This window comes from Culex quinquefasciatus, chromosome 3, assembly GCF_015732765.1.
Source record: "Culex quinquefasciatus strain JHB chromosome 3, VPISU_Cqui_1.0_pri_paternal, whole genome shotgun sequence".
Classification (NCBI taxonomy): domain Eukaryota; kingdom Metazoa; phylum Arthropoda; class Insecta; order Diptera; family Culicidae; genus Culex; species Culex quinquefasciatus.
The window spans coordinates 69195686-69208138 of record NC_051863.1 but is presented as its reverse complement, the minus strand read 5'-3'; the positions used below and the strand labels follow the sequence as shown (position 1 = coordinate 69208138).

The 12453-nt window shown below is 41.8% G+C and overlaps 1 protein-coding gene across 1 annotated transcript in view; it reads right to left on the bottom strand.

Annotated features, from left to right (window-relative positions):
* Positions 1–3913: 3913 nt before the first annotated feature.
* Positions 3914–12453, bottom strand: part of LOC6046393 (rabankyrin-5) — a 76634-nt gene continuing 68094 nt past the window's right edge. The window contains exons 3-7 of the mRNA XM_038260276.1: positions 11421–11555; positions 11122–11360; positions 9733–11056; positions 4492–5333; positions 3914–4428 (exon numbers count right to left, since the gene is read on the bottom strand). Of these exons, the coding sequence (XP_038116204.1) occupies positions 4272–4428; positions 4492–5333; positions 9733–11056; positions 11122–11360; positions 11421–11555 (2697 nt within the window). The 3' untranslated portion in view covers positions 3914–4271. The remainder of the gene's footprint in view (positions 4429–4491; positions 5334–9732; positions 11057–11121; positions 11361–11420; positions 11556–12453) is intronic.

The window sequence follows — 12453 nt, the reverse complement described above, 5'->3', positions numbered from 1 at the left end:
TTCTCGTCAAGAAGCCGCTGGCAGTCCTCGTCGAACCAGCGCTGTTTTCCGTCGATGAGGACGTGGTCGATTTGTGTTTTTGTTCGTTGGGTAGGTGGCGACCAGGTGACTTTGTGAATGTCTTTCCGGGAGAAGAACGTGCTCCGTACCACCATACCGCTGGAGGCTGCAAAGTTGATGAACCGCTGGTCATTGTCGTTCGTGCAGGCTGTTCGGCCCGATTACCGGCTTGTACATCTCCACCTTTCCTATGCGGCCTATGATGACGATCTTGACGTCCCTCTGCGGGCAGCTGTCGAACTTCTGCTCCAGCTTCACGTAGAACAATGATACCTCGTGAGGGCAATGTAGGCCTAATAAGCGGTCGTGTTTGAATGATGCTGGATAATCTGGAGTGTTCCTTGAAATTCACTGAAACCAAGTACACCAACGAGTAGAGCAACTTTTAGTGAACATTTCTGTTTATTTTCACTTTTACTAAAAGTTATTCTAATCCTTTTACAAGCATTTGAAAAAAATATTTCCAAAATGTATTCTAATCAAACGAATGCATTGGGCCACGCCCATCTTCCTATTTTCAGCTTAGTTTCTTCTTTACTTCCACTGCTCTTTTGGGTTCTTCCTAGTGCTGCCAAAATTGATGAAATTTTAAGCGAACACTCACGGAAAGTAGCATTTATAGAGAAAATTTCCTGGCAACACTGGCTCACTCCAACAGGCGCTGCGATGGTGTTGGTAGCCACCCTTTGTTCTTTATTTGCCTTCGCTTCTCGTTCGGTTTTCTTCAGCCTTCGATTGGAATGGGTAGTCAGAATTGAAACGTCAAAAGACTTGGCCCCTTTTTTTTATGGCGATTGCTAATTATGTACATGTTTCGGGATTATTTTTCAAGTGAGTGACCAACTAATGTGCAAAAAAACATGTTGCCGAAAGTTGGGGGCAGTTTTGTATCGAAAGCGCCGTGAAAATGTAAGATAAAGTGAAAAGTTGATTTTGGAGACATTTATTAAGCGTTTGAGGGTTTCTCGCGTGTGTCACTGTGTGTACAACCAAAATGACGAGAAATGGTCTCGCGAAATAGAAATTATGATCAAAAGTTCATTAAAATTGATCTTTTTGGCCAGTAAATGGCATAAATTTGCGTGCTTACTTGAGGCGGTGCTGTTGCAGGTAAGTTTATAGCCTAAATGGCCTAAATAGTATTTTTGGAGCTTTAATCGAGCATTAAGCTCTCCATATGACGAAGATAGGTGTTTGATTGGAAACGGCCTTTAATTCTCAATCTAAACATCCGGTTGTTGACCGATTCCCAATCCATCACACGACTCCGCATCTTGCCCAACACCATGAAGCAGGTCCCCAGCTTGTTTTCGGCTCCACCGATGTGGTACATAGTGAACTCTAAACCGAGTCTATATAATACAACCGTTGTTCGGTTCAGCCAGTGCTGAGAAAACTGAGTATGTAATAATGCTGGTCCCACAAACAACCAACTCGACTCAGGACGTATTACACTACGAACAAACAAACAAACTATCTTTTTGACAGTTTGGCCATATTAGGTTGTTTTTCGGCTCAGCAGTCAGAGACAAAATTCAAAAACTTGTAGTTTTTTCTTTTTTATTCCGACGTTTCGACGCAATATGCGGTCTTCTTCAGGGGATTAAAAAATACAGTCTAATCCCCTGAAGAAGACCGCATATTGCGTCGAAACGTCGGAATAAAAAAGAAAAAAACTACAAGTTTTTGAATTTTGTCTCTGACTGCTGAGCCGAAAAACAACCTAATTGTGTAATACAGTCGAGAACAACGTTTCAGTTTGGCCATAACCTAATTAGTTTATGGTTTGGCAGTTTGCCTGCTTTGTTTTTTTTGCCTGCATTTGTTTGCAGAAATGTCAGCCTGTATACATTTGGCTTTGTTTGCGAGTTTGGCAAACTGTCAACACAAAAAAGTCTAATCGCTCCTTCAGTGAACAGATGTCTCTGTGTACGAGTGTGTATGTGTGGGACCAAAAATATTACTCAGTTTTCTCTGCACTAACTGGACCGATTTAAGTCAAAACGATTGCATTGGACTCGGTTTAGGGGCCCAATATTTATAAGCTAGAAGTTTCGAAAAGTAGTTCAAAAATCATGTATAAAACTGTGTTTTCATTTTAATCCGGATAAGATAGACAACCCCGCCTTGAGACGGGCTTCGATTTAAAAAATCGCCAAAAGTAAAAAAATAATCAACCAATTTTTGATCTTTAAAAAGCATTGGAAAGAAGAACTCTTAAAATTTAAGAATATTCTAAGGTTGGAAGTGTGACTTGTTTTATGTAAATTTGCCAATGTTTTTAAAAATGTAACTATTTTAGGGGTCAACATTGGCTGTGTTTTTAACTAACATTTCCTATATTTTAAGTAAAAAGAAGTATGCAGTAATTTTTCTAGTGTCCCACAGGGTTGATTGATAGACACACATGAATTTTCTTGGTGTACTTTGATTTGGTTCTGCACGCGAAATATTGGCGAGCAGTGCTCGTGCTTATGTTAAGCACGCGGTGCTTATGGTTTCCCGTGCCTATGATTAAAAATACTATTTAAAACTCAGCCAAATATTTTTTTAATCCACGGACTTGATAGACTATGGCTCCAGTTCAACACGGATCATTTCTTTTTTTAAGTTCACTGTTAACCAACAAATCTCATGAATTCCGGATGGAGATATTAAAAATAGGTAATCTCTTTGATGGAAGTGAACGATTTGGGGTAACATTGGCAACTGCCCTTGCCATCGTTAGGTAACGTGAGTACCCACCAGCTCCCGGAATGGTAGGATTGATTCTATTAATGATTGGACCACAATCCGTAATCTAGCGACACTCCGCGCCATTCAACGTCAAGTCGCAGGCGTTACATTCAAAGGATGGCCCCTCGATACGCCCGGAACAGTGGTACTGGGGCTCCCAAATAGCCAAGGAGAGGAACTCAGACGTAGCGCCTGTTGATCGTTCTTAGTCCCGAAATCGGCATGATGCCGAGGAAGCGAAGCCGTTCACAAAGGTCAGCGAAGAGCGCTGCACCCGGCACTTGAATACCGGACCATCGCTACCGACAACAAGCCACTGCAACCAGTAAACCACATCCCCCGTCTAAACTGGTCTTCCGGGCGGATTTTATTTTCACAACATCTTGATCTTGAATAACTGGAGTTGTCTATTGTTTCATACAGCATCTTAAATAAAAAAAGCTTTTTTTACATTTGATCTCATGAAAGAAAACAATATTTCAACAAACCTCTTGAAATAATTTGAGAAAAAAATCCGTCTCAAATAAGCACACGTGCAGTAATGTGCTTGTCTTGTGACGTGCTTACCAGAAAAGTAAGCACATGAAAATAAACAAATGACGTGCATCACCATAGGCACTGAAAAACATGCGTGCTAGGTGACAACTTGATACCCACCTCCTTTGATTTCAGCACGACACCGTGCATATCAATCCACCCTGGACTCCCAGATTATGCCTCTACGCATTTTTTACAATTTCAATGATAATGGTGCCATTTTATAGCAGAAAATGTGTACAACAAACAAAAAATGAAAAAGTGACTGTAAAAACATGAAAAAAATGGATAGGTAAAATGTAATGATAAGAGGTGATAGAAAAGACAAAATACTGCAAAAAAAAACATAAACTAAACATGATAAATGCAAATCAAAATACTCAAAACGAAACAAGAAAAAACATAAAACAAGAGAAGTAAAGTTTTTCGTAGAACAAAAGTTGCTCAAAATGACCTCCAGAACACGGGTAAAATAAAAAATTTCGAAAAAAAATTGGGCAGTAGAGGGTTCGAGTTATGTTATTTTTTTTTGTGAAAGTTGTGATGGATGTGATACTCAACTACCCGCGAGGGAAACACATTTTTGCTTATTTTTTGCTTGCGTTACATATTCGAATGGTTCTGGGAAAATTGTTTCACAATTGTTATAAATACTTGAGTTAGCGTTGTGTTTTCCTTTCTCAATATATATATGCTAACAGTACTATAAATGAGCCTTAAACAAAACTAATAAAAAGCATGCACGGGCGCTGCGTTCCGAAAACGGCGCACAAAAATAATGTAAGGGCTGAAAAAATAGAAAAAAATATCTCTTTCTTGTTCGTACGTTTCTCGTTTTTTCGTTAGGAAATAGTAAACTTTTTTGTTGTTGTTTTGCTTCAATCAAGTGTGGTGCGTGCGACCACAAAATATCTCGTCGTACCTCTTTTGGTGGTGACCTAGGCACCACCACCACCACCACCGCCTCCACCACTTCCGACCTGCAACACTTCGAAGCAGACGCAGCACACGCGCACCGGTTTGTTAATGGCGAACTTGATGATCGGAACGTCGTTGTTCGAGCAGCGACTGCACAGGATTCGGCCACAGTGACGGCTGTTTGAATGGGGAAAGAGATGAGAAGGAGTTCTAGAATATAATAGGGTTGAAATTGCTCACCAGTGGTGCTTTCGCATCGTGATGGTAAACTTGGTTCCGCACTCCTGGCACAGCTCGGAGGTCGCCCACGGAGATTCCTGGGGCAGTTCGTCCAGCAGTCGATGCAGCAGCTGGTTTGTGGCTAGCTTAAAGTTGAAAATCGTTAGCCCTTCCTTGTTTTCCGCGCCCAAACAGGCTCCTCGCTTGACCAGGGTGCGGCACAGCGTGGCCTGACCTCGCATGTACGCCAACAGCAGCGGGGTGTTGCCCTGAAGATCCGGCGCGTTGATCGGATACTTTGGCATGCACTCGAGGAACAACTCGAGAATCCCCGCCGCCGTATTGTCCTTGCCGCAACGACACAACTCGTGCAACGGATTGCGTCCCTTCAGATTAACCGTCTCCGCATTCAGTTCGGACTCGGTCAGCAGCTCACGAACCACCGAAATGTGACCCTCGCGGACGGCAATGTGCAACGCGTTGTTCCCATCACCATCAACGGCGTCGAAATCGGCCCCGTTCTGCAGCAGTGCGGAAACGGCCGCCACCGTACCACGTTCCGCGGCAATGTGCAGAGCCGTTTTCTGCGTAGCGTCGCGATCATTTAGGCGCGCACCGGCCAGGATAAGGTTTCGGATGAGCATTTCCTTCTCGGACGCGGCCGCCAGATGCAGCGGAGGAGTCTGGTTGACGTCGTGGACGCGCGAGTTCACGTCCACGTGGATGGAAAGGAGAAACAGGACAGATTCCAGGTCGTCCCGCATGATGGCCAGGTGCAGAAAGTTGCGACCGCGCTGGTCCATCTGCTCGGCGGCGTTCGGCAGGCGCTCGAGGATGTTTTGGGCGGCCTTGTTGTTTCTGACCTGAGGAAAGGTAAGTGAAATTTACATACAAGGCAAGCTGTTTTGTGTCATTGGTTAACCCATACAATTTTGGCAGCAGTCCATGTAAAAATGATACGTTATTATTTGAAATTTTCTAATCAATAGGTACACGGAGAAAACGAAAAACCGATTTTAAAATTATTTTTTTTTTCACGAAAACCGTGAAACCGTCATTCCGTGTCAACTGGATACACTTTTGGACTAGACCTTCACAGATTTGGACCAAACTTGGAAGGAACGTTCATCTATCGATAGTTAACCCTCTACAGACGATTTTTTTTTTCGAAAATATTAATTTTTCCCTTGGTCTGAAGGTCATTTTCAGCAACTTTTGATCCACGAAAAACTTTACATCTCTTGTTTTATGTTTTTCTTGTTTTATTTTTGTCATTTTAATTTGCATTTATCTTGTTTAGTTTATCTTTGTTTTTGGTAGCATTTGCCCTTTTCTACCACCTCCTATCATTAGATTTTACCTTTCTCTAATTTTTCATGCTTTTACAGTCACTTTTCCAATTTTTTGCTTGTTATCATATTTTCTGCTCTAGAATGGCACAATTTTCATTTAAATTGTAAAAAAATGCGTAGAGGCATAGTCTGGGACGCTGCAAAAATTACTGTATTCTTACACAGCTGAAAAAGTAGTAATCCAGCTGCGTGTAAAAGGCCTGGGTGTAAAATAAATATTGCATTATTTTATGCAATTTTATGTAATTTTACATGTAGGCCGTCACTATGCAGTGTGTAATATTAAGTGTTTATTTTGACGAAGGTGATGTGCATGCTTTTTCATGCATCGGATTTTTTGCTGTGCACGTGCAAAAAATGTAAACAGTGCAGCCAAGCTGTCAAATTTCTAACCTAAAAACCGAGTCGGCGTAAAACCTAATTACGAATCATCTCTGCGATTCGCGATCAAAAGCTCAAAAATTCCGACAGATGGCGCAAAGCATCGAAGAATGACGATTCAGATTTTCGCTGTTCGGTTACATAGGAATGCAAACTTAAAATTGAATTTACAGCTCATAGAACAACTTTTGAGAAAAAAATCAAGTAGTACGATTGTTAACTCTTTGCCCTCTATAAATTAACGCAATAAAAAAAAATTTAAAAAAAAATAATTTTGAAAAAATAATATTGTTTAAAATGATAGAGCATCAAAAGTTAACAAAGTATCAGCTCGAATTTTTGCTCAAAAGTTGTTTTGAACGCTGGAATTTAACAAAACAGAATTCGCATACATAACCTCAAAGGGCGGAAATTTCAATCGACATTCTTCGCTCTGTTCTGCTACTCAACACTAGGTGTCGCATGTCGTTTGGCTCTTGAACGGCAATACGGCTTTACGCAGTAGGCCTGGCCGCTTTAACGCTTGTGATGTTTCAATGCATTCTAATGCAATGGCACACTACAAATGTTAATAAATGACAAGAAGAGTGCTAGGCGTAGAGCGTCCAATTTTCCGGGGTTACAAAATTCCCGGGAAACGGGAAATTTTCAACAAATTTCCCGGGAAATCCCGGGAATTCCCGGGAAAATTGAAATTTAACGAAAATTATTCTAATCCTGTTTCTGATTAATCTTTTGCAACGAAATTTAATAGAACAGCAACTTTAATGGTCAAAATGAGTGTGAGGATCAATTAATGGCTTGACTGCTTGTAAAAAATCATGCAATTTTGAGAAAATATATCTCGGATTAGTTATCAAAAAGACGTAAGAGCCATTGGTAAACAAAGCACTTTTTGCATCGGTATTTGACCTACTTACGAAAACCCCATTTCAAAAATGCTTGAGATTGTTCATCCACACGTCCTTCAATCGCTCTAAACTTAAATCAAGTGAAATGTTGTTTCAATTTGAAGAAAAAGGAAAATTAGTGCCGGAGGTCACGGTGGCACTTACGGCTTTTTGAAAACTCGCCCGAGATATAAACTTTCTAATTTTTAAATCTTTCAAATCGTCCCAAATGAAAGAAAATATTATTAGTATTTTTGTTGTGGAGGATTTTTTTTAAATCAAAGTGTTTGGACAGTGAAAATCTATGATCCACAAACAATAAAATTGCTTTTAAATTTGTCTCAGTGACCATAAATTTAAAATAAATAACCAAAAAATTCTACCTGTGAATAAATAAATAATCATTGAATTTACATTAAAAATCTAATTTCTAGCGCTTTTTAACTTGAAACACTATTTTTTAACTTGAAAATTTGATACGAAGTTGTTTTGATATGATTTTAATTATATGGTATTCAGCCTAATAAATCAATTAGATTAAAATAATTTTGAGTATTGAAATGTTTAAAAGTGGTTGAAATTCAACGATATTTTTTCATATATAACCCTCTTACGCCCTCGGTAGCTCACGTGCTTCATAAATTTATAACTTCAATCTTTAATTTCTCAAATACTTAGAAACAAGTTTTTCTCACACAAACCTTTTGTAAAAAAATTAATTGTATCAGTTCAATTTCCATCAAACATGTTCAAGGTAAAAAAAGTCAAACAAATCTCAATGTTGATCTTGGCCAGAAGATGTAAATATCTTATTTTCAAATGATATTACAAAAAAAACATTAAAAAAGGTTGTCAAACATAAAATAGTATATATTCATTCCATAACAGCGTAAGTTTTGTTGTCCAACATATAAGCAAACAATATTCCTAGTGGTGAATGCTTCAGAAATAAATATTATCTGAATTAAACCTTGACATGAAATTTACAGACAAGCTGATTAGTCAATATGAACAGTAGATGGAAATAAATAAAAATCAGGTTCTCCAATTATTATTTTTTGTATAATTTCAAAACATTGGTGCCAAAAAGGTAGGAAAATGTATACTTCTGCTTGTATTTCGGGAATTCCCGGGAAATTTACAAATTTCCCGGGAAACGGGAACTATTTTTTTCCGGGAAATCCCGGGAATTCCCGGGAATTTTTTTCCCGGGACGGGAATTTGGACGCTCTAGCTAGGCGTCATCTAACCTAAGGCACTCTCCGGGATCCCTTCGAAAGGTTGGCTGCGCAAGGGTCTGATTAGATTAGATTAGATTAGATTAGGAAATGTTAGTTGCCAAAAGCCAGCCAAAGTTGACCTCTAAAAAATAACATTTTTAAAAACATTGCCAAAGCCACATAAAACAAGTCAAACATCCAACCCTAAAATTTTAAGAGTTCTTAAAATGCTTTTAAGCATCAAAAATTGGCTGAAAATGGATTTTTAAACGATTTTTTAGATCGAAGCCAGTCTAAACGCCGGGTTGGGTTAACAGAAATCTCAACTTTGGCGCCGATTGGACCATCCATCTTTTTACATTTGTCCAGTTGTTTTGCAATCATCCAAAATATGCCCATTCCCAGCCGAATAAGCGGCCGTGTCTTTATGATGTTGCATAATCTGAAGTGTTCCTTAGAATTTACTGAACCAAGAACACCAGCCAGTACAGCATTTTTGTCGTGAATTGTGTGCTGCGAGAAGATTACCCTCTGAAAATGCAGCGTCATCAGTGCATAATTGGCAAAGCGAGCGCGTGGTCGTAAAAAATATTCGGAGTGAAAAGTGATTTTTTTGTGATTTTCGAAGCCCTTCCTATATCATCGTTGATCAGAAGGCACGGCGTCGGGTGGATTGTGTTTAAATTTTCGAATAAGGTTTTATTTTTTTTTGCGGTGCAAAAGCCATTTCTATATAAAGATCGAAAGACGCACTGACAATTTGGATCATTGAGTTAATAGTGGACTAACTGTGTGTGAGTGATTTTGTGTGTTAACCAGAAAGACCTTCCCATAGCATCGTTGCTCGGAAGGCTCGCCAACGGGTCTGTTATGAAAGTCCTCCCCATAGCGTCGTAGCTCGGGAGGCAGCGAAAAGCCAATACCTTATCCTACTAACCCAAAACAAATATTAATCACGTGATGCTTGAAGGTAATGCTGTGGATTCAACGGTCTCAAGCGGTATCAACAAGTATATAGCGGAAAACTATGTCCTTGATGAGTCTGCAACTTCAACTATCGGACTAACATTCCTCCCTTTCGTTGAACTGCAGGCTTCTTGGGAGGGCGCCGGTATTGACTAATAAAGTAGGGATCTTCAGAGGTTAAACAGTGAACGGATGCTTGGCTCCCACTGATCATTTTTGATTCATTGTTTAACTTCAGCTGATCTGTCAATAACGGAGTAGCAGCTCATTGGCAGTCAACCATGCTCATGCTCATGCTCAAAGAGGGATAAATAAAAATCAATTTAAGTTAAAAAAAAACATGAAATAAAACAATTATCGGATGAAATCTCATAACGCCGGTTTCTTCACAACTTCCTCTTGGGAAGCCAAAACACCTCAAAAGAAGTCTCATTGCGCTAAAATAACCCTTACCTGCAGCGCCGCCGCAAACGGCGTATTGCCCGACTTGTCTCGAATCTTCAGATCGATGCCCGGATGACACAGCAAGATCCCGATTATTTCCTCGTGCTGATTCTCGATCGCGATATGCAGCGGCGTTTTCAGATCACAATCGACCGCGTTCACGTTGGCGCCATGATCGATGAGGGTGTGCAGCACGTTGCGCAGTCCCCACTGGCAGCACAGATGCAGCGGGGACGCCTTGTCCTTGGCTTCGTCACCGCCCTGGCCCTGTGGACCGGGTTGGCGCGGTGAGTCCAGATCGCATCCGCTTCGGATGAGAAATTGGGCCGCTTGTTCTTTGTTTTCGTCGATCGCTCGGTGGAGGAGGGTTTGGAGGCAACCTTCCGGGCCGGATCCCCAGCAGTCGGTATCAACGCCGTGACGTACGAGAACGGACGCGATTTCGAACTGTTCCGACTGGAGAGCGGACCAGAGGGGGCAGTCGCCCTTGTTGTCGGGGGCGCTGAAAGAGACTCCGCCGATGCAGAGCGCGTCCACGACGTCCGGGAGACGGCAGTGGATTGCCAGCTGCAGGGGAGATTCCTGGTCTGCGGTGAGGGCGTTCATGTCGGCACCTTGATGGATGAGGAACACGGCGGTTTTGGAGTCTTCCTTAAGGATGGCTTGGTGAAGTAGGGTCATGTCTTGGCCGTTGCGAGCGTTGACGTCGGCACCTCCCTTGATAAGTAGTGGAACTAGATCGTTGTAACCTAGCGAGAGGGCCAAACTGAGGGGCGAATCGCCCATTGCGTTCTTCAGGTTGAAATCCATCGTTTCCGCGGCGGGTTCACTTGCCGCGTTTTTGTAGTCAATGAAGGCCATAATTACGTCCGAGTTGTTCGATTCGACTGCGAAGTGCAGTGCCGTTTTGAGTTCCGCTACGGCGAATTGCAAACTTGGCGAAGCGCCCTTTTCCAGCAGAGTGCGGACCAGGCTTGAAAGTCCTTGAGCGGACGCCACATGCAGCGGAGTCAGCCCCGCTTTGTTCACGTGGTTTAGGTTGGCGTACTCAGCAAGGAACATTGCGGCATCTTCCAGCCGGTGCTTGGCCAGCGTGTGCAGCAAACTGTCCCCACTGTCCGCGTGGATCGGGTTTGGCCGGGCTCCCTTCTCGAGCAGGCGCCGCGCCAGATCGAACGGTGGCCCGTCGGTGTGCGGTGGCATCAGCGCAAACTGCAAGGCACATTTCTCTTCCAGCGTACGGATGTTGGTGTCCAGGTTCGCAACCCCATCACTGAGCAGTTCGTCGATCATGTCCACGTGCTGGGAGGCGATCGCTATGTGAAGGGCGGTACTGAAAAACAAAGCAATCCCATTACCACGTGTTACCAACGACAAGCAACAATCTCTTCAACTCACTATCCCTTATAGTTCTGGACGTTTGGATCGGCCCGACGCTTCAGCAGCTGCCGTCCGATGCTCAGCATGTCGCGGAACGTTTCCGAATCGGTGCTCCGCTCGGCGTACGTGCACACCAGATGCAGCGCCGTATCGGACGTGTCCCGCGTCACCAGGTCCACGTTGCAGCCCTTGTCGAGCAGGAATTGTGCCGTGTAGCCATCGCCCCGCTTGATGGAATCGATCAGCAACGTGCAGCCCTGATTGAGAAGATTTGTAGAGTTAGTTTTGGTCTATGAAACAAGTTTGACAGAACTTACATCCGAGGTGAACGCGTTGATGTCGGCTCCTCCGGTTTCCAGCAGGGTTTGGGCGATGGCTGCGCTGCGGCCCATCAAAGCCAGACCAAGCGGCAGTTGTCCTTGCGGAGACAGGCTGTTGACAATTTCCGATAGCTGTAAGGAAACCAGAAAATATTGGCGTCAAAATTTTAGATAAAGAAAATAGATTAGGTAGTTGAACTCATAATCCAAAGGTCATCAGTTCGAATCCCGGGGTGGATGGGAGCTTAGGTAAAAAAAGAGGTTTTGATTACCTCATCGTTTCAAGCCTTCGGACACCTAGTTTCGAGTAGGAATCTTGCAATAGAGCAATTCCAGCTCAAATCAGGATTTTTTCTGGTACTTTTGTACCCGACCCTCTCCGATTTCAATGAAACTTTGTAGACATGTTATCCTAGACCTATATAATCCATTTTTGTGTATATGGAGCCAATAGTACTCGAAAATAACATTTGAGAAGGGCGTAAGTATTTAAATATTTTTGTAATTTAAAAATTACTGTATTTCGAAACCGTCGTATCACAAAGTGGTCAAAGACAAACTTGTAGGAAATTGGACGGGCTTTCTGAAAAAATACACTGAAACAGAAATACACGCCACATCTATGAGATTTTTTGATTTTTAAGTCTAAAACTTAAATTTAAAGGTGATGTCACGATTTGTTTTCGTTCAAAATTTTTGAGGAAATAGCCTAAGATGTTACCAAAAGATTGCTGAAAAATGCAGGATGGTATGTCTCTTCTAAAAAAATACAAAAATTATTTACTGGAGCTGTTTTTTTTAAAGTGGTCTAAACGTCGAAATTTTTAAAAACTGGTAGTGGGAATCGATTCCCCAGACAATTTTACATAAAAGTCTCCTGTCCTATGTCCAGTCCTTGGGAAGATACAGCGGTTTAAAAAAAACCTTTAAATTTAAGTTTTAGACTTAAAAACAAAAAAAACTCAAATAAGTGGCGTGTATTTCTGTTTCAGTGTATTTTTTTCAGAAAGCTCGTCCAATTTCCTACAAG